General features: G+C 41.2%; 1 protein-coding gene across 1 annotated transcript in view; it reads left to right on the top strand.

The window, feature by feature from the left end:
• pclob (piccolo presynaptic cytomatrix protein b) overlaps window positions 1-22,713 on the top strand; it is a 60,191-nt gene that overhangs the window by 18,350 nt on the left and 19,128 nt on the right. Inside the window, exons 14-19 of the mRNA XM_020613755.1 lie at window positions 8,533-9,459; window positions 9,940-16,837; window positions 17,738-19,284; window positions 19,416-19,681; window positions 20,003-20,831; window positions 21,267-22,317. Coding sequence (XP_020469411.1) covers window positions 8,533-9,459; window positions 9,940-16,837; window positions 17,738-19,284; window positions 19,416-19,681; window positions 20,003-20,831; window positions 21,267-22,317 — 11,518 coding nt within the window. The remainder of the gene's footprint in view (window positions 1-8,532; window positions 9,460-9,939; window positions 16,838-17,737; window positions 19,285-19,415; window positions 19,682-20,002; window positions 20,832-21,266; window positions 22,318-22,713) is intronic.

The following is a 22,713-nucleotide window of genomic DNA, read 5'->3' as shown; positions in this document are numbered from 1 at the left end:
AAAAAATTCCTTCAACATCGGATTCGAACGGCAAAAGGGCCTACAACACACACCAGCCAACAAATATTAACATTTATTATATTTTATGGTTAACTTTTTTTTCTTTTCAAGATTGACAGGGGAGGCTCTGCCTCACCTGCCTCCCCTGACCGCACGTCACTGATATGGTTATACTATTTCCCTCTATACATCACTTGTTTTGGCTAAACAGGCCATATACTGCTTGGCTTTTTGCCAAGGGTATTAGCAGTTCATACCTGAAATAATTTGTTTTGTTTTATTAATGTGAGATCCTACTAAACAGGCAAAATATTTGGCTTCATTAAATCTAACAGATTCATTTATCAAAAATTATTTGGCCCTTTATTACATTTTTTGGAGTCCTGTATTGAAAGTATTTCTGGCTGACAGTTTGTATGAGAATGGAAGCAATGCTCTTTCATTCTGGTGACTGTTAGTAAACAGCATAACTCATTTCTGTAGTGACTGAGTGAATCTACACATTATTGTTTTCTCTTTCCCAGAGACAAATTATCACAGGCTCAGCCCAGCTGGTGCAGTATTAAGGAGAAATAACACTGAAAGAGAAGTGCCTCTTATGTAATAGACACTTGTCATGTTTTTCATGGAGATCAGACAGGGGGAAGAGCCTAAGGATAGAGGTTAGACAGGGGAAGGGACATGGACGATTACTGCTGTGTGTACAACACAGACCGAAAGTAGCTTGGACTTAACACAGCTGGATAGGAGGAGCCGCAGCATTTGTTGCTGTTTTATGACCTGCTTTATCCCACAGAGGCTGTTGAATGTGTGTGACTTTTCAGTAGAACAGAAAAAATGCCTCAATTTAATTTTAATATGAAAAGGACTTGTAAGGTTCAAAAGAATAGGACGCAACATTCGGCAAAGTGAAGCCCAGCAGTAATTTGATCCTTTATTTCTTTTGCCTGTTCTGCTTCAGCTGATGCCATCAAAGGCCTGGGAGTGACTGTTATCTGATAAGTAGGACACGCGTGACATGCTTTGCCAGCTAAAACCTTGTGTACAAAGAAGATAGTATGAATGATAGGCCTACAGCAGTTATTTAAAATGTTACCATGAGGCTTTATGTTATCATCTAAATCTGCACTGTAATCCTTATGAAGTGTTGAAATCAGCCCCAAAGTTCATAGTTCAAAGTTCGCACCAAGTTCAGCTGCAAGGTGTTTTCTGCTGTAGATCAAACAACTATAGACATAAAACAAATAATAATATCAGTATTAACAATGAAATCATTAATATATGTATTGCCACTAAACACAGCTCTTTTCACTGCAGGTTATCCTATTATTGTACTTGACAAGATAAAAATGTTTGATGTGTCATGACATTTTGAAAGCTGTGAGACTAACCCCTCAAGCTGCAATTATTTTCCTGAATAAGAGACAAAGATCCACGTTGGTATTTAATACATTAACCTCAAAGCATGTCGCACAACTCTTTTTCAAAATATTTGATATTTAATCACCAAAAACTTTTGGCTGTCAGTTGTTAGTGATTCGCATTTCCTAGTGTCTTTGCTCTGTTTATGTCACATAGTCTCACTCCCTCTTCTACGCCAGTCTTCGCCCCATTGCACCCTAGTATTAAAGGGACGTTTGCTGACGCACCATTTGTCAGATTAGAAAAAGCAAGGGGTGCATTTTCTTGCCTTGACAATGATGCACTCTGCTTATTACAAATTAGAAGGTCAACGTTCTCCATTATCAGATGACTTGATTTATGACGAGTTCTGCTTTGTGGGGTCTACTGAAAGCCAAGCACATTAGTCAGCTACAGCTTGTGGCATCTGCCAGAAAATCAATAATAAACTTACCAGCTCCAGCATTAACAGCTGGAGAGCACTGCTGAGAAATAGCTATGTTGTCCACAGTCAAAAAGGCCATCTCTTCAGTCTAGCTATCATGAAATGTTAATTTCAGGATCACTGGCTTCCCCAGTGACTGGTATCTTTTGAGAAGTTGTGTAAATAATCCAATCTCATGGACCACTGTCAACATGGAAACCACCATTAACTCATGGTTACATTTACAGAACAGTCACAGTTTGGTTAGGTTTAGGCACAAAACCTACTTGGTTAGGTTTAGGAAACAATCATGGTTTAGGTTAAAATACCTGCTTCCTTAGGGTTACAGGACACTCATCATCATAGTTACAATTTTATAGTAAACACATACATAATGTTGTGGAACAGTCATGAATAAAAATTGCAATGTTTCACATAAGAATCAAACAGTAGTCTCCTGGGGGAACATGCTATGTTTTCTGACTGATCCATCTACCTCAAGCTGCTTCTTAAACTGACTTTGGAACTATATACTGTACACTACATCAGTTTCCTCCTTTACTTGTGTCCCAATCACTATGACCACTAGCCAAACAATAAAACATAGTTGGCATTCATAATAAGTTGTTGGCACAAATGACACATTTTTGCTGGAGGGCAGTCTCAGTTATTCACTGTGAAAATGCAAGAGAGATGGGCCTTTTTTATTAAGAGCAGTTTGATATACAGTATGTTTGGGCATCTGAACTTTATGTTTGATTTACAGTGTCTTTGCAAAACCACACATCTGCCATACCCCATGCTCACAGTGAGCAAGACATATTCCACAGTGGAGTTTACAAAATGTCTGTGTGGAATATGAATACCAATAAACCCATCTGTGCAATTTGAACAAAAGTATAAAATGTAAAGGTATCTTAAAAAGTCAGTTTGAAGCTAATCTTTGCCCAGTGTGAATGGGTTCTTTGCTAAGGTGCTGCATAAAAAGCAGGGAAATTCTTTATAAAGCTCAGCAGATCTGACCTAATGCAGCACACCTGCACATCAAGAGCAAGAGATTTCACTGACTGCTGTCATTGTGAAGGTCTGGTAATCCAGCTCACAGGCTGATCATGTGGCATAACCTCTCTGATGGCTCTCTGCTTGGAGCTGCTGCTGTTTACTCATAAAACAGATTTAATTAGACAAAAAGATGATGGCAACTTTCCAAACCCTGTGGCTGATGCATGGCTCTCAGACTGTGAGGCTGCGAGGCAGTTACTGGTCCTGGAAGGTAATGTGATGAAATGAGGTCCTTTTGAAGACTGCCGGAATAGGGGTCAATAACATTTTATCAAATCTGAAGCCAGTTCAGAACCCACTTATTGGATCTAAATCCTTTCAAATTTCTTAGCAAATTTGATTAAGAAGATTGTTAGCTTAAAACAAGCCCTTAGGACAGTAAGAAATCAAATTTAAACTTTTGTCTAACAGAAGATATAATATGCAAGAATCTAGCCTTTTCTAACATGTTAATAACTCAATTGGTCATATTACCAGACATCCTGACACTGACAGAAACAGCTCTGCAGCATTCATCAATCCTATCCTCACTCATCTTTTCTTGTGCTACATTTGCTCCTCACTGGGGGATGTGCTGCAGCTGCAGAAGCTGTGGACACTCAAGTAAAAACAATGAAGAAAAAAAAAATCCATCCATTATATACACCACTTATCCCGTAGAGCAGGCCAACATTTTTCTAAGCAGGCAGTGTGGGGGCCAGACTTTCAAGAAAAAAATATAGGCCTAAATACCATCGTTATTTTTATCAGTTTTAGTACCTGTATCAGTGTGAACTAACACCTAGGCCTACTTAAATGTTAAAATGTTAAATAAGAGCCCGTGGAAAAAAATAAAGCAAAATGTTAAGTAACACCATGTGAAAAAAAAGAAATGTTAAATGAGAACATTTTCTCTCCATTCTTGCATGAAGATACAGCATAAGACACACTCCACTGTAACACTGTGTTGAGGATGTGCACTCCAGCCAGCACCAAATCAACCAAATCACATACAGTGATACAGTGTTTAAGCATTGGCACATAAAATTACACAGGAGAGCAGCTCAAGAGCCATGGTGAGCTATTAACCTATGAGCTATTAACATATGTCCAGACCAGTCATGTTACAGGCATTATTGATAGCGGGTCAGTTCAACCTCACTGTGCGCTGCTGTTTATACCTTTGCTACTTCCACAGAAATATACATTGGATCTATTTTTGTTTTGTATGATAGTCAGATCCCAAAGCAGCTGTAAGGGTAGATACATTGGGCAATGTGTCTGCCTGCGCACTCCCACAGACCACAATCTGTTTCAGGCGGATGATTACTTTTGGTACAACACCATAAATATGATTACAATAGTCTATATTTTTTATTGTATAATTTTAAAAACAAACATTTATAAAGCCGAATGCAAATGAATTATACTGTGTAGGTAAACAGGAAATAATATTTTGCTTTGAGATTTTCAGGGGGTCTGAGACTCCAACACCCCATGTATTTCACACACTGCCTAAAAGCAATCCTAGGCTACTGCTATTTAGTGGACAACCAGCAAAGCAAGCACAGCTTTGTGGGTGAGGTACACCTGACTCTTGCACTGGTCGATGGATGTATTTATAATGTCTTTTGAACTCAGGTTGAATAGCACATAGCCTATTTGGGATCACTAAATTATTCCTAATAAAATTATTTCCATCTAAACTGTTTTTGTGGCTTTAGAAGAAAAAGAAAGCTAGATATTCTAAATAGGGTGCAATTTGATTTGGAATTAACAGGTTAAATTTGTTATCATTTACAAGACTGGTGTTAGATGGGAGCAGAAGTGGAATAGAAAATATGCCACAACGGCAGTTATTTATTTATCTATTTTTGACAATGCTGTTGCTTCTTAACAACCAGTGTATTGCTAATGTGTGTGCAGTTATTTTCAGTGACTGAAAATTAATTTAGGTTTTACGATGCAACTAATTACTGGTATGACAATGGACGGACGTTATTAATGTGAATGTCTGTTGTACTTATGTTTATTTCCACATCACGATAATCACAGCGCTGATCTGATTTGTATTTGGAACAACACAAACAGAATTATGTTATTCATTTTTTGCTTTTTCATATTTTTTTTAAATAATCACAAATTATGATAATGACATGATAATGATTTTAAATATATTTTTCTCTAAAATGGCAATTCTCTACAGAAAAGGATAACATCGGTGCTTATAAGATGCCGCTTCTATGTCAGCTGTGCTTATTCAATATGGTGAGGAGAAAATTAGGAAGAGCTGGAGTTTGTGATTAGTAATTTATCATCTGAATGGCATCAGTGGTGACATGATTTTTTGATTAGCATATGTATGAGCCAGGAGCACGTTCTTGTTAGCTATGATTGCATCCTGCAAGTGTGACAGAGGAAGAGAAGGAGACGGATCATTGACAGATGTTTAGGGTACAACATTGAGACTTTGGACATTTAAAAAAGACTGACCCCAATAATAAACTCTGGCAACATTTTACCCCCTCACAAACATTAATAATAATAATAATAATAATACCTTTTGGAGTGAGACCAAGCTTGTGTCAGAGCACATGAAACTGAGGTTAAATGTTTTATCAGCATCATGCAAAATGCTGATGAGCCTATGTTTCTGACTGTTTGAAACATGATTATCATATTCCTGACTGAACCATCACTGAACAAAAGCATTTCAGTATCAATCAAACTGCATCAGCTTTAGTTCCCTTCTAAGTCAGTCAGTGTTTTTCAATAGTAATGACTTTGTTTATCAAAGGCTCTGTATATAATATGTTCTCACTAGCTGTACTTCTATTTGTTCTAAATTCTTCACTACTACATTGGTCAGATAATGCTTTATGCTTTCCTTGCAGTGTTGCTGCTGACCCTAGTTTCAGGGTAGGATATGAGCTAAAATATTTGAAATATCTCATCTCTATAAAGAAATGTGACAGTTGGAATATTAATGATAATAATAATAATAACAACATAGGAGAGATTAGATCACTTACACTCGCTAAAGTTCAGCTCAGCACATGAGCCCATAAATTACAGTATGTTATTCATTTACTGCGCTTCATCCCGAATCAGTGCTAATCTTGAAGGCATTGTGTATATTCCACACTGAAACACTCTCTCTTGTTCATAAAGTGCATGAACATCAGAGAGCACATGTAGCCATTGTGATTTCATAAAAATGCATCAAATATGTATAGGTCCTAATATTATCTAATGGACAAAGCAATTAAAACTTAATGGTGTTTCAGAAACAAGATGTGTGTGTGTGATGGAATCTCCTCCTCTGTTCTGTGCATCAGAATTGTTCTCCCTGGCTCTGCAGAGGTAGGCGCATTGCTGTGATTTGGTGTGCTACAGGCACACTGCTTTATTTATTGACAGATTAAGCCTTCCTCTCCTCCTGAGCTGTCCGTTAATGGACCTTGGATGTGATAAGAAATGTCTTCAGAGGATTACATTTTTTAAAGTAATAGCATTGCTTGTAAAGTGTGATTAGCTCTTTGGCAAGGTAAGCATTTTTAATGCTCTCTTACAAGCGTTGTAACTTCTAATGTAATAGCAACTAGCAAGTTAATATTAGAGTCCACATGCTTCCACTGAAAATGTCATTTGGGCAATTTTTGTTTTTTATGAGTTGTCCAGCAATGATAGTGCACTGTGTAGATTAATTTACTCTGAGTCCTGTGGTATTACTCAGCACAAGATACTGTGTATCGTACCATGTTCTTGTCTATACCAAGTCAAAGATGATAATATTTGGAAATGTGAACACATCATTATGGAAAAGCTTATTATCCACCACAACACATGGTAATACTGCATTGCCTAAGCAAATATGAAAATATGCAGCTAATATGCTTTTATTAAAACTAATATTTCATTTCCATATAATTTCAACATGAAAGTTACACTCTACTTAAATGTACTCCTGATACAAAAAAATAAAACCACTGCATTTGTTATATGTTTTTGTGTATGTATAGTACCAACTGGAGTGAAACGTAGAGGTTTTATACAAAGTAAGGGGTTTAAGGCAGTCTCACTCCAGTAAATGTGTTGCTTTCAGCATTTTCTCCTCCACAAAGTAGCTTTAATCCAGGCTTTATCAGTGCTTTTGTTTTAAAGTTCAGTTCTAGCCTTTCCACTCTCTCTTCTGAATAAGATCTGAATAAGATACAAAGTACAACAAAAGATTAAATCTAAATTGTTTAGCTACCTTGCTACTTTTCTTGCCTATTTAGCATGTATAGCCTAGCTCTGCACTAATATGCCATGTCTAGTGAAAAGTAACAGGTTACAGATGAATATGACTGTATGTTAGTTTGTAGCCAAGTAACTGATGAAGGAGCCACTGAAAGCACGAATGATGTAGTTGGTGCTAATCAGCCAGTATAAGCATGATTTCAGTGCTCTACCTGGAATAAAGCAATTCTTCAGGCTGAACAAATAAATAGCTTCAATATAAGCTATAATTAGTCTGATCACATTAACTCCTAGTTGGCTTTGTGGAATAGCTTAATAATTGATTAGCTAGTATGTTAGGGTCACTTAAGCATTCCACAATAAGCCAGCCCTTCTGGGAGCAAGCAAGTGAAAATGCAGATTTTATTTTATTTTTAATATATAATTAATTAAAAATCTAGTTAAAGAAACCTCACTGTTGTGAATCCTCTAAGTAATCTTAAGTAACTTATTTTCAAATAACTATTTTCTCTCTCTCCTCACTCAGTGATGTCTCTCACACACACACACTCCCCATATCTCGTGCCATTTCTCGGTTATTTACTCCATACTTTATTTACACTTTTTATAGGTTGTGAGGCTTTTTATTCCTAAACTACTGTTTTTATTACACACACTCACACAGAGTTTGTCAGACTGTGATTTATACTACACTTATCGTACCACAGACCATGCTTATTTAATGTAGGCCACCATGATTTTTTAAGCACTTGCAATAGGTCTGGATGCAACAGTCTCTCTCATGGGGCTTTGTCTTGTCTGTTGTCCCTGCATTTTAGCCATTCTCCAGGTGTGTTTTATGTTTCAAAAAACAAATATTTGTCATATGGTGACTTTCTTTGTGTTCCGCACCATGGTGCAAAAACAGTTAACCCCCACCCCACTAACACACAGACACACACACTTGCTCTTGTGCGGATCATTAGGTACAGGTAATTGCCTTGCTTGTTCTTCACTACTAATTCTTGTTGGTAAATGTGAGACATATGGTTCAACGTTTTGACCAGGAGACAGCTATAACTGGCAACACTCATGGAAATTACAATGATTGGTCAAATTTGCACAAAAGTTGAGGTGACTTGATAAAAATTTTGTGGTTACTCTGAAACCATAAGGGTTGGTTGAATTTTGGTTAATTGTTGAGAAAATGCAAAATCCTGGAGGGACTGATAAACCCTTCATTTCCTATCCTCCTTTGTGACATACCCTCTAGGCTTGTATTTTGAATTATTTTATTTATGAATGAATATATAACTGAAAGTTGTCAATATTGTATATGTGATATACCACGAGTCAAAAATAACTAATTGGGTCTGTAAGGTGTTCTAATGTCAACCTTGGTCTTGAGTGTCTCCTAATCATATGTTGTGTTTCTGTGATCATAGAAGGAATGGCTGTGTCTGAACTGCCAAACTCAACGGGCTTTGTTGGGACAACTGGGAGACTCAGGAAAAATGCCTCAGCCTTTGTCTGTATCTGCCAAGCCAGAGATTCAGTCCACACCTGCAACCAAAAAGGCAGAACCCAAACCTGCAATCACAAAAGCAGAGCCCACTCCTACAGCCACAAAATCACAGTCCACACCTGCTCCAATCATAGCCGGACCGACAGTTCTGTCGCAAAAAGCAAAGATGGAACCTACATCTATCAAGATAGAAACAACATCTACAGCAGCTTCCACACTAATTGAGCTTAAGGCCACACTCCTACCCACAGCAGCAAAGGTTTCACCTGCTACTGAAGAAACACAGCCTTTTTCAGTAACCACAGTAGAACCCACCATACCAACTATGGCCCCTGTGCAACATACAGTAGCAACACCAAAGGTTGAAGTGCCAAAAACAGATGTTCCTAAGAGTCTAACAGTGCAAACTAAAGAAGAGGCAGTGAAAATGGAAAGTGTAACAGAATTTTCTAAACCTGAAGAGTTTAAAACTGACCTTCCAAAAGTCAAAGTTGAAACAGATGTATCTGCAGTCTTCTTCCCAGAGGCAGAGGCTACACTACCTACCTCTCCTGTTGCTGCAGAAGATATGCCTGGTGTTGAGACTGAAACAAAAATAGATTTTTCTTCTCCAGAGAGGATTATCAAGGAAGTACACCTTGATGATCATGTCAAACTGACAGAGCCATCACAGTCTTTACAGCAAGTTGAGGTGCAACCTAAATCACAAGAACCACTGCCCATTTTGGAAGCAGAAACTGTGATGGAAGCTGATACCATAGAAGTGGCTGATAAGTTGGCTGAAAAGATTAGTGGGATCACCTCAACTCCAGAGACACAACCAGTATCTACACACATCATGATAAATGTAAGAATGGGTCATCTTTATTTCATATACCGTATATATGTATACGTGTGTGTGTGTGTGTGTGTGTGTGTTAAATTTCAATTATATATGTTAAATTAAACATAAAAAAGTCAGAGATATATTTAAATGAAATAATTAGATGCTATGGAAAGCCATTCTGTTATCACATTCAAATTAAAATTTACTTCAAGATTAAATACCACTGTTGCCTGGCAGCCAACAAGGTGGTATGGCATGTAGGCATGTAATTCATAATTGTGTTGAAATTAATATTTGGCTACAAAACTAACAAAATGCATACAGCTCATGTTATTTCAGTAGGTGTCTACATTTAGTTTACCTTGTCTATGTGTCTTATGCAATATGCTAACCTCAACGCCTTTTCTTATATTGACAAGATTTGAGCAATTTTTTTTATTTTATTTTATTTTATTTTATCAATGAAACACATTTACTGTTTTCATGTTTCCACATTTTTAGGAGCAAGATGAACCCAAAAGAGAGCCCTTGAAAGAAAGAAAGGCCTTCCTACCTGCTGGCCAGGTTACATTGGAAAAGATATCTTTCCTAGGGACAGATCTTATACCTAAATCAGAAGAGCAGGATGAAGAGCAACCCCAGATTTTACCCATGTCACAAGAATTAAAGGATGCACAAGTGGTTAGTGGAACAAATAAAAATGATATAAATATTGAATCACCCATGCCAGTGAAGGAGGGGAGGGAAACTGAGAGAAGGCGCCTAAGTTTCCAAGCAATGGATGAAAGCAGTGAAAGTGAGCTGACACCCTCACCCTCACCTAAAGTCCAGAAGAGGAGGTTGAAAGTGACAAATCTTTCATCCAGCAATGAGGATATTAAAACTGAAAGTGCTGACTCCCCTGTTGAAGATGAAGATTTTATCCGCAAGCAGATAATGGGCATGGGTGATGAAGAACAAATGTCTTTTTCAGAAGATGAAAAAGAAAAGAATTTGGTGAACGAGGAAGCTATCAAGGAGGCTGAGCTTGACAATGCCTCAATGGCAGCCAAATCACTGCTGAGAGAAGGTAGCACAGATAATGAAGACAGTCTAGCCAGGACAAAAGCCATCCCAAAAACTAGCACTGCAACTACACAAGATGTTCCTGAAACAATGCCCGGCATGACATTCAAGAAAGCTATTCCAGTAATGAGACAGAGACAAAGCACTGATGAAGAAGTAGAGAGCATCACAGAATCCCTGTCAAAGGGATCATCTAGTGTTCAGGCATCTAGCTTTACTCCAGAAACTTCACCTACATCAGCCTCATCTCTGGAGGAGGATAGTGATAGCAGCCCCAGTCACAGGAAAGTCAGTGGAGACAAACAGCATCGCAGAGGTAAGCACAGGCAGTCGACCCAGCCTTTGCCCACCATTGAAGACTCCTCTGAGGAAGATAAGATGAGAAATGATGACAAATCTAGGAAAGACAAAGATGAATTTAGGGCCCACAGTCAAACACTGTCTCCAAGTGATGATGCTTCTTCCACAGAGGATCTGAGACAGGTCATTGTAATGGATGAAACCTATAGAGTATCTGGCTTTGAGCACTCTGCTAGTTTAGAATCTGAACTAGAGGCTAGGCGAGCTGTACAGAGAGGACGTAAGCCTTCACCAACAGTGATTCCATACACTCCTTCAGATCCATTTACAGAAAATGATACAGTGAAAAAATCACTTAAGAGTGCTGAAGAAGCATATGAGGAAATTATTCAGAAGGCAAAAGCTATTCCAGGGGAGAGTCCTCCTGATATTGAGCCTCTCTATGGAGGAATGGCAATCGAGGACTATCTTTACGAATCTTTAGTTGAGGAGCCTGAAATTAAGATGAGTGAATCTCAAAATGAAGAAACCAAACAGGATATCAGCTCTGAATCATATAAAAAGCTGAGGTCTCCAGAAGAGGTTTATGAGGAAATGATGCAAAAAAAGAGAGAGCTGATGATGATAGAGCAAGAGTTTCAACAGGCCCAAACTGCCATGGAGACTTCCTCATCAGAAGCTTTAGTCACTGGGTCTCCCTCTATTACAGAGACATGTGTGGTGGCCATACCCACAGAAGAGACATCCTTGACTGGGCAAACTGATATGCCTTTTACAGGCATTGAAATGTCCACTGACTTACCAGCAAAGAAAAAGAAACGACCAGCTCCACCGCGACCTTCTGAGCCACCTAAGTACCCTGAGGTGACTGTTATTCTGAGTACTCCCAGTGGATCTATAGGTTTTGTTAGGCCTATGATTCCTCAAGATCCTGCACTCATAAAAGCACTATTCCCCATACCAGACCTCAAGATTACCCAGTGCTCATCTGGGGAGGAAGAGGATGACAGCCTTGCAGACGAGTATGGTGTTGGGATTTCTTCTGACATTACCCCTAGTGATGACTCTGAGACTAAAGAAGATCTATCCATAAGCCCACCTTTGTCTGAAACCACTGAGATGGAACCTATCTGTGTGGTTTGTGAAATTCCAGAGCCAAAACCTATTCCAACTCCAATATCAGCCCCGGAGCTAATAACTACACCTTCCACCATATCACCAGTGTCACCTCCAACTTCACCAGCTACTCCAGATTCTAATTTGGCTTCTAATACTACATCTTCATCCTCATTCCAGGCTCAAACACCTCTTTCATCAGATTCAATTCCACTGTCTACGCCAACACCTCCATCTTCATTTGTAATCCAGTCACCTTCAGAGATCTTGATACCATCACCCACTACAGTTTCATTAGTACCATTTAATGAGGCTTCAGTCTCTTGTCCCATTCCAACCACAGTTATAGTTACAATACCAGATGTGGTGTCTGATCCATCCAAAGCTCAAACAGCTGCAGTATTTAAGACATCTACAGCAGAATCCCCAACTAAAGTTCCACTGGAAATGTCTACTCCTGAACCTGTTGTGGTCCAAATGCCAGACTTGGTTTCATCTCCATCTCAGGTGCCTATTGAAGCTTCAGCTGTTATGCAGGTCTCATCACCAAGTTCAGCACCTGTTGTTGTTTCAGCTCAACCTACAGCCCTAGTTAGAGCTACCCCTACTGCAGTTTTCACTCCAGCTTCAGCTCAGGTTATTTCTGCTTCTGTCACTTTGACCTCAAGCCCTGGGCCAGTCATAGTCCAGATGCCTGACCTGGTTTCAACTACATCTCCAATCTCTACACAAACCCCACTACCAGTCTCAGCACTCATAACTATCCCGGTTCAAGCCCAAGCCAAAGTGGCACACTCAGTCCCTGTGCAACCAGCCATCCCATCAATGACCCCAGTGGTAGTTCCAGCTTTGGCTCATGCACCCCAGGTGCCTATACCAGCTCCAGCATCAACTACTATAGTAAAAAAGAAAGTCCCACCCCCTCCTCCCCCTCGGTCTACCTCAGTGTCATTACCTGAGCCTGACACAGAGCGGCAGCTTGTAAGAACTGTTCAGCATGTCACCCCTACTGTGACCACTACCACAGCTATGAAAACCACAATGACTGGCCAGCCAATGCAGTCTGTAGTTGTGGATATACAACCAAGAATGGAAGATATACAACCAGATAGTGTTGCTGTACCACAAATAGTGACCCCAACCAGACAGGGGCATGTAGTCATCATAGTGCCCAGTATGGAAAGCCCATCTTTGCTTGGACAAACCCCACAAGATATAACTGCTTCTCTATCACAAGTCAGTCAAATAGCCACACACTCTGCTTTGGATATACCGAACACAGGTAAAGTTTCACTATCCAATGAGGTGCCAGTAGTACCAGTAGCTTCAGCTCCACCACTTCCGCCTAAACCCATGGCAGGGACAAAAGTTATGGACACAGTAGAACTATCTCCTGCTACTGGAGGTCAACACATAGCAGATAAACCTCTGCCACATCCTACTACATTACCCAAGCCAGCTATTTATCCAAGGCCACTGGTTCCCACTGAAGTGACTACTGCTACAGAAACAGTAGCACACATTTCTATTACAACAACTGGCTCTAGTCATATTTCCAAGCCTCCTCCACCCATACCACCTAAGCCTATATCAATTCCAGCTGGGCTAGTTTTCAGCCACAAGCCAGGAGAGAGCGTCAAGCCACCACCTCCTCCTGTGGCCCCTAAAGCTGCAACACTACCTAGGACCAAAGCACCTCCAAGTGCTCTGTCACTTAGCCTGACACAACCTGTGGCATCTAAACAAGGTGCAGCATCTCCTAAGTCACCTTTGTCTCCTAGACATGCCAAATGTTTGCAAACATATGTGGTGATAACCCTTCCATCTGAGCCTGGCTCACCAACAGAGAGTGTAACAGTCCAAGCACCTGTAAGACGGGGGTCCATCCCATCTACAAAAGTGTCAGGGGTACGGACCACACCTTCAGAGCAGAAAACACCCACTGAGGCATTCTCAACACAGGTTACAGTTAGAAGAGCCTCTGTCCCCACTATAAGGCATCCATCTCCAATACCCATACCTCCAAGTGAAGCAGTAGAGCAAATGACACCTTCTGAGGGAGTGGCTGCTAAACTGCAAAGCAGGACAGACTCTGTGCCTTCTATAGTGGAACCACCACCATGTGTGGCTGATGTCAGCACAGTGTCAGGTCATGACACATCCATTCAGGTACATAGTGTACATCGTCCAATTAAGAAACCATATGTGCAGCAACAACAGCCAATTATACAACCACTTCCACCATCCCAAACAATGTCTGAGGTCATTACAATTCCCCCAGAACCACAGGTGGTCATTCAACCACTAACAGTCCAAGTCACAGCAAGACCACATTCTATGCCATCTCTTGTTCAGCATCCAAACATAGACACAGAGGTCATAACCATTTCACCGGATGTTTCAGTTGAAGCACTTGTTCCACGGGCCCCATTACCAACTGTACCTCTGCGGCCACAGCCATGCACAGAAGTTGTTGCTGTACCACGACAGCCTGAGGTACCTTTAGATGAATTAGTTTCCCGAGATAGATCAGCTACAGTCCCCTCAACTGTTATTTATCCACAAGTTGCAACTCAAAGAGAAATGTTACAAAAAGAAAAGGTTCTGCCTACTGATGTTAATATCACCGAGGCAGTTAGAATAAGATCACCAATTCCAGGAGTGAGTCAGAAAATTCCTGTTAAAGAGCAACTTATTGCAGTTAATGCAGAATTACCTACAAGTACTCACACCATTGCAGAACCCCTATCAGTACCACAAACTGTTCAGCCTTCAGAATGTCTGCCTATATTGAGAGAGCAGCCAGATTATGTATCTGAAGTAGTGATCCTCCCTACAAAGTCCGAATTACCTACAGAGGTTATTACTACGGACACTGCTGTTAAAATACCAGGAGTAGCAACAGTATCTCCATTACCCTATTCTTTACCTGTAGCAGCTGAATTTACCCCAACACCTCAAATAGCCAAGTCTGTGCCACTAACTACAGATGATAAGATAATATCTTCCACATTGATTGAATTAACAAAATCACCTGTTGTGATGCAAGTCCAACAAATGACAGTGCAGTCAGAAGTACCCCCTGTTACTTATATACCCCAAGTCTATGGACCAATTACATCTTCAGTCATGTCACATTCAACAACACCACTGGATGTCATAGCACTGCAGCCTGAACATGAGACACCCATAGAGATTATGACAAAGGACGTTGATGTAAGAAATGCTTCACCACTTATGATGCAGCTTCAGGGAGGGGCTGGGATGCCAGCTGGAGTTATTACAACTGAAGAAACCACCAGTAGGAGGAGGACATCTATATCATCTGTAGTACAACCAACATATACCATAAGTGAGGTACTTGCCTATCCTACAGAGTCTGAAATTCCCACACAGGTGGTTACAACTGAGGAATTTGCTTCCACCAGGAGAGGATCCATAGCCATGCAGCAACCATTGCCATTGGCACAGGTAGTTAACTTGCCAGCTGAAAAAGATCTTCCCACTGGCATATATGGTGTTCAGGTTCCCTACAAGAAAGGATCTATTCCTTCAACAGAACAACAACCACTGACATTAACTTATTCATCAGAATATGATCAGCCTCTGGAGATAATAACCACTGAGGCGCATACCAGGAGAACATCAGTGCCCACTGCACAGGACATTGTTCAGGGTGTAACTGTGGCTCCAGTCACTATCGCTAAAAAGTCAATAGAGAGTCAAGCGATTCAGGGGCCAGAAAATGTGGTCTCCAGTATGAGTCACATGTATTCTTCTTCCATTTCCACTTCAGGTCAGCCACCTGAAAGCCTGCCTAGCCTGGTCACCCAGGTGGTCACCACTGAAGTCCAGAGGACCACTGTTTCAGTTGTCCATGAAAGACATCCATATGTCCCTCCACCTAGTGTAGCAATCACTATACAACCAGACATAGCTAAAGTCCAACCTCTGCCAAAACAGAATGGAAAGATATATCCTGAGGATATTGTCGATTTACGCACTATGAGGGTTGGTATAAAGATGACTAAACAAGGCATGGACCTGACACCACCTGAATCATGTAGGCAGTCTTTTTCAAATGAGCCTAGTGGACATCAAATCACAGCAGTGCAGCCTGAGATAGTAAACCTTAGTCCAGAAATTATCCCTGCAACAACACTGTCTGTTGTCACTGACAGCATCACAATAGTCACATGCACAGCCACTATTGCTTCATATAATAAAACTCCAGCAGAGAAACCACTTGACATACAGGGCCCGGTTACATCATTACCTCTGCATCTCACTACATACAAACCATTTGAACCACTAGCACAGATTGTATACAGACCTGTGAAGTCTCAGTCCATAGTCAGGGCTGTAACATCACCCATGGCTCAAGATATACCCATTAATCTTTCCTTTGGAGCTTTGGTTTCACCAGGAGTCAAACAGCCAGTGACTTCAGTCCCAGCAGCTCTCAGCAGTGGAGGGCCTGTCCTTTCTTTAGAGGCCACAGGGGCCATGGATCTGTCAAACTACAGACCAGCGAGAGCTATGGTAGCTTTGTCTGGCACAAGCCCAGGAGTGGTGACCACCATTGTAGAGGATGATGGGGCTCCAGTCGACCTTACGGCTGGTAGAAGGAGTGTATGCTGTGATGTCATTTACAAGCTGCCATTTACAGGAAGCTGCAGAACACAGCCCCCAGTTACAAGCCAGCCTGACAACCGTTTTGGTTATAGAGATGACCACTACCAATATGATAATGCTGGAATTTATGGTATCAAAGGCATGAATGGCATAAAAACATCAATGTCTGAGTCCAACCTGAGAGAGGCAGGATTGTTCTCATATGATCCCAAGAATGACTTTGACTATCTCAGTGGATCTTCAGATGGAGCTATAGACCTCACTGCTGCCAGACTTTCTGCTGGTGAGTATAAGTGTAGCTTAGCATCTTTGCTGATTTTTTATTACCATGCTCTGTGCTGGCTTTATGGGCTTGGTTTGAAAGTTTTATTTGCAATGTTCCTTTATTCTTTAACTTATATTGTTACAGTAGAATACTTTTTTTTGACAAACACCTAGCTAAAACAGATACAGTCTAATACAACAGTCTATAAAAAAAAAATATTCATGAAACTGTTTAGGAAATATATTCATTCAACTTTATTATAATTTTGGAGGGTGTAGTTTGTGCTACTGTTGAACTGTTATACAGATATTTGTGTTTGTTATTTAACCAGCTGTTATTGATATAAATAACTTCACCAAAATAATAGAAATGCCTGTTAGTATAGCACAACACAATTCAACAATACCACAGACTCAATTATTCAATCAGTCACTTCATTTGTCCCCAAAGGGCAATTAATTTTGCAACTGTGACATACAACACACACAAGGTATGTAAACACCACTAAGAATACCACTTCAACAACGAGGAAAAAAAAACTGAGCTTCTAAAATGGATGTAAAACCTCTCTCTAAAGCGTTAGGTCTATCTAATAAACTGCCAACTGAGTGTATTTGCATTTTCCTTTAATTGTTTTTATGTATGCTTTCATAATCTGTGTAGTTTTGCTGTTTAATATGCATCATTAAATATTAATACCTGCTTTTTTTGTTTTGCTTTTTTCTTTTGTCTTTATACAGATGCATGTGTATGCCTGCGTGTGCTCCCTCAGTATTTTGGTTTTCCGTCTTGCTAGACAAAATGACTGCATGTGCAGAGTCTTTTGCATGACCTCCAGTTCATATATATCACATTAGTTTCTGAAACTATAATTGATTTGATAAAGTAAAATGTATTTCTTTGAACTTATTATGGCAGGTAAAGCTCTAGACTACACTAGCAAAGCTACTGGAGTCTACCCTGGGATGACTACAGCTCCATACTCCCAGGTCCCTGCAGCTGGGTTTGGTGTAAATAGTGTTCTGAGAACCTCAGATGGGATAGTTTACTCCTCTGTTTCTGCCCAAGTTCCATCTACGTATGCAATTACAACTCAGCCAGGCTCCATCTTTAGCACTGCTTTAACACCTACATCAACAACAGTCCAGAACCAGTCATTTTCGCATCCATATAGCTTCATTCCTCCTACAGACCCAGAACAGATTATTCCTTTTGACACTGGTCTACCTAAGGAGCTTCTACCCAGAGCTCTGGCTGACATCATAACAGGCTATCCGGACATGTACTCAGACACCACCCTGGAAGCAATTGCTGCCTCTCTGGATGTCTTAGCTTCTTCCCCAATATTCCCTGGCTTAGACAACACCAAGATGGCCCAATATCAAGTGGAGAGGGAGTTTCTAGAGCTAGAGAAGCTTAAGCAACTCTGTCTAGCTGAGGAGCTTGAGTGGGAGAGGCAGGAGATCCAGCGTTACCGTGAACAGGAGCAATTTATGGTCCAAAGGGAACTTGAAGAGCTTCAAGCTCTGAAACAGCAGCTTCTCTTACAGCAGGAGGAAGAGCACCATGCCCACATGGTGGCCCAGCAGGAGACATATGCACAGCAAAAAGAGCAGCTTCAGCAAATCCAACAACTCCAACTGCAACTCCAGCGACAGCTAGATGAGCACTATGGTACCAGTGGTACTACAGGAAAGCTTATAGATGCTAAATATGCAGGGGTAGGAGACAGTGGCCAGTATTGGCCTGTCAAAGATGAGTCTACAACACTATCTGCTGGGACACAGTTAGAAGAAAGTCAGAAGCTTCAAGCTGATCAGGACACAGGAAAAAAAATAATTGATAGTGGAGTGCAGACAGATGATGAAGACTCAGCAGAAAAGCAGCATGTAGGAAGGAAAAAGAAGAACAAGAGAAATATTGACAGCTCAGCTCAGAGTGATGATGAGGACCAGGATGAATGGGATGCACCCACCAAAGCTCGGCGACGCTCTCGGAAACATAGCAGTGATGGGAAACATGGGTCTAAGGTCTCTAGCATTGCAATCCAGACAGTCGCGGAGATATCTGTCCAGACTGACCACTCTGGAACTATCAAAAGACCCAATGTCCAGATGGACACTAAAGTGGAAATCATCAAGCACATCTCAGCTCCAGAGAACTCTCAGAGAGGTGGAAGTCTGAGCTGTCAAACAGACTCAGACAGAAGGCATACCATTGATGCAGGCTACAGCACACACCTAACAGTAGATGCCCCTTCTAAGTCTAAAGTCTTCTACTCCCCAGTCTCCCCCATGTCTCCAGAAAAGTCACTTGGAGGCCAAAGAATGCTGACGGCTGACCCAACCAGATTTTCGTCTGGCCCTCAGATATTAAAGGCTGGTCATAAGTCTCTATCTGATCCTAAATCCCTCAGTTCTACCAGAGAAGAGCGGATGGTTGGATACTATGCAGACAGCTATTCTGTAAGTCATAGCAGAATATAAATGGAATAAATAAAAACTGTTACTGATAACAATAATTACTTTACTGATTATCTAAAGTGCTCTGATGATTATTCAGTGGCTGAGATTTATGATGTATTTTTATGTTTTAGGGCCGAGGCTCTCCCTCTGGTACAGGTAAAAAGGTAAAACGTACACTACCAGACCCCCCTCCTGAGGATGACTCTCTGATAGGAAGGTCAGGCTACAGCACCAACTCTGCTCGTCGCCGTCTTGCCCGCAGTACAACAATTGCCCGGGCAAAGATCCTGCAGGACATTGACAAGGAGCTTGATCTGGTAGAGAGAGAATCTTCTAAGTTGCGCAAGAAACAAGCTGAGCTAGATGAAGAAGAAAAAGAGATTGATGCCAAACTCCGGTGAGATGCTACAGCTTTAACGTCAGCACAGTTTAAGATATTAAACTGATATTAAGATATTAAACAATAAGATATTATTGTCTCTTAACTTTTTCATTAACTCTTTCATTCAGACCTAGTGACAATTTACCACTTAATATGTTGAAAATTGATAACAACCATTACCATTGCATTTGTCCCTTTCACACAGTAATTTTTCCTAATTCATGAATGATTCCCCTCTTACCTTGATAGTTTATGGGCTAAAAGCCTTTCTTATTAACAGAATTGTTAGTGCTTAAACTGTTAAACAATATGTGACCTCTTTTCCCATCACTGTAGGTACCTGGAGATGGGTATCAACCGACGCAAGGAGGCCCTGCTGAAGGAAAGAGAGAAGAGGGAAAGGGCCTATCTACAAGGGGTGGCAGAAGAAAGAGACTACATGTCAGATAGTGAGGTTAGCAACATCAGAGAGGCCAGGGGTGATGGCATGGAGAGACCACGGACAGCTCCCCAGTCTGAGTTTGACCAATTCATCCCCCCACAGACAGAAGCCGATTCCCAATACAACACACTAACTAGTCCCTACTCTCACTATGCCCAGTATAGTCCCCAGACCCAAACCACCAGCCATTACACCCAGCAGAATCTATATCAGCAGCAGTCCCTTTACCACCAACAAGTGTCTCCTTACACAAGCCTATCACTCTCCCATGCCCAGGCTCAACCTAGTAGCTATCAACATGCTCTGCTTTTGCAGCAGGGGAAGCAGCGACAAACCACCTTGTCTGATTTAGAGCCTAAGATCACCACCAACTATGAAGTGATACGCAACCAGCCTCTGCTCATTGTGCCAACCTCGACAGAAAGCGGCTATGGTGTGGCTCACCTGGGGGGCAAGTATGGCAGCTTGGATTTGAGGCTAGGGCTAGAGGAGAGGAGCATGGCCTCTAGTCCCATGTCGAGTATTTCTGCCGATTCTTTCTATACCGATATTGACCACCATAATACCAGAAATTATGTGCTAATAGAGGATATAGGAGAGCTCACCAAGGCCTCAACAGGGTTGAGTAATACTGGTTTGGGTTCTGGATTCAATCTTCCTGATAAGGAGTTGTCCAAGGCAGACAGACTACTCAGGGCAGCAGAAATCAGACGCACAGCAGAGGTAAGTACTGTACTGTCACATTATTTTCTATTTACCTTCGTCATCTTCTCATGTAGGCTACTGTATATACCTATATTTTTAGTTTGGTCTTTAGGATGGCACTATACTAAATCACTGAACATTCAGAATTTCAAAATATGGGAGCACTGCTTTTACTGCTTTTGTTACTCCTATGGTGCAGAGTTATTGTCTGTTAAGAACACAGCAAAATTGAAGCTTTGATGACAGGGCTAAATACCTTGCTCCTCACTTAGTGTAAAACAATTGCAAACAAATGTAGACACAGTAGATCAGTCTGGCCACTTCTATACATCATTGATAATTTATTGTCCAGGTATACTGTGTGTTATATATATACAAATTCATTTGTTATTAAGTGATTTAAATTCATATCGCTGTTGCAAAAATACTAATGGTATGTTTTTTCCCTTTTAGGTGGCAGACTTCCTAGGGTCATCTCAGCTGCAGGGTTACAGTAAAGGAGAAGATGATACCATGGAGGAGCCATTTGAGCTGAAGCTACTCAAGCAGCAGATCAAGCAGGAGTTCAGGCGAGGAACTGAGGGACTAGAACATCTAACAGGCCTGGGCCTGCCCCACTATCTCCCCAGTGATAGCAGTTTTCGCCATTTCCCTAAAGGAGAGAAATACAGCATTAGCAGGCTCACCCTTGAAAAACAAGCTGCAAAGCAACTCCCAGCAGCTGTGCTGTACCAGAAACAGATGAAAAATAAAAAGGCCCTAATTGACCCAAAGGCCATTACAAAATTTTCCCCAATTCAAGAGAGTAGGGACCTGGAGCCTGACTTTGGCAGCTACATGGGATCTGGGGCCTCCTCTGTGACAAATCTGGCTGCTAGGGCTAGGTTGCTTCAGGATGAGATTACATTTGGGCTAAGAAAGAACTTGTCTGAGCAGCAAAAATATTTGGGCTCCTCTCTGGGGGCCAACCTAGCTGGTTCTCTTAATCTTGGGCAGTCCCTTGGACTGGCATCAACTATCAGGGCCACTGCTCAGGATGATGGCACCTACCCAAGTGGCACCCGTTCTCGGCCTTCATCACGCCCCTCCTCCCGCCCCGCTTCTGTCTATGGCTTGGATCTATCTATCAAACGGGACCTATCCAGCTCCTCACTCAGACTTAAAACAGAGGGGGAGGCCCTGGATGCAACATTTGCCCCTGGGGTGACCAGAGCAAAACCTACCAGTTTACCTATCAGCCAAAGCCGGGGCCGTATCCCCATTGTGGCTCAGAACTCTGAGGAGGAGAGCCCTCTGAGCCCAGTGGGGCAGCCCATGGGTATGTCTAGAGCCTCAGCTGGACCTCTCCCTCCCATCTCTGCTGACTCCAGGGATCAATTTGGGTCTAGCCATTCTCTGCCAGAGGTACAACAACATATGAGGGAGGAATCTCGGACACATGGCTATGATCGAGACATAGCATTCATCATGGATGACTTGCAAGGCGCTATGTCTGACAGTGAAGGTAAATGGAGCCCAAGACTGTTGCAGCAACTTGACTGTGTGGACCTGCTTGTCATGCATGCTAATGCTGAGTGGTCTTATTGACTTTGTGCAGTAACTCGTTCTTTCTCAGTCTTCAGTGATCCATAATTGTTGTTGGTTGCTCATGACTGTATTTCCCCCTGTCACTGTAAATGTCATATTAGATGTTTGCATGCCGTTTCCTTTCTTTTTAATATCTTACTTACCCATACATAATACTCTTGGCCTGAGTTTATGTACATCACTAATCAGTTTGAGCCAAGTTTGTTCTGTGATTTCATTAGCATGTGTTGTCTTTTTATTTTGCTGTTGCTTTGCTCTTTCATATTTAAATTTCCGTCCTTACTCTTAAAACCCAAAATCTGTAAGCAGGAAT

The sequence above is a fragment of the Monopterus albus genome, unplaced genomic scaffold (genome assembly GCF_001952655.1).
Source record: "Monopterus albus unplaced genomic scaffold, M_albus_1.0 scaffold5.1, whole genome shotgun sequence".
Lineage (NCBI taxonomy): Eukaryota > Metazoa > Chordata > Actinopteri > Synbranchiformes > Synbranchidae > Monopterus > Monopterus albus.
Note: the sequence above shows the minus strand (reverse complement) of the source record. Positions and strands in the feature narration are given on the sequence as shown.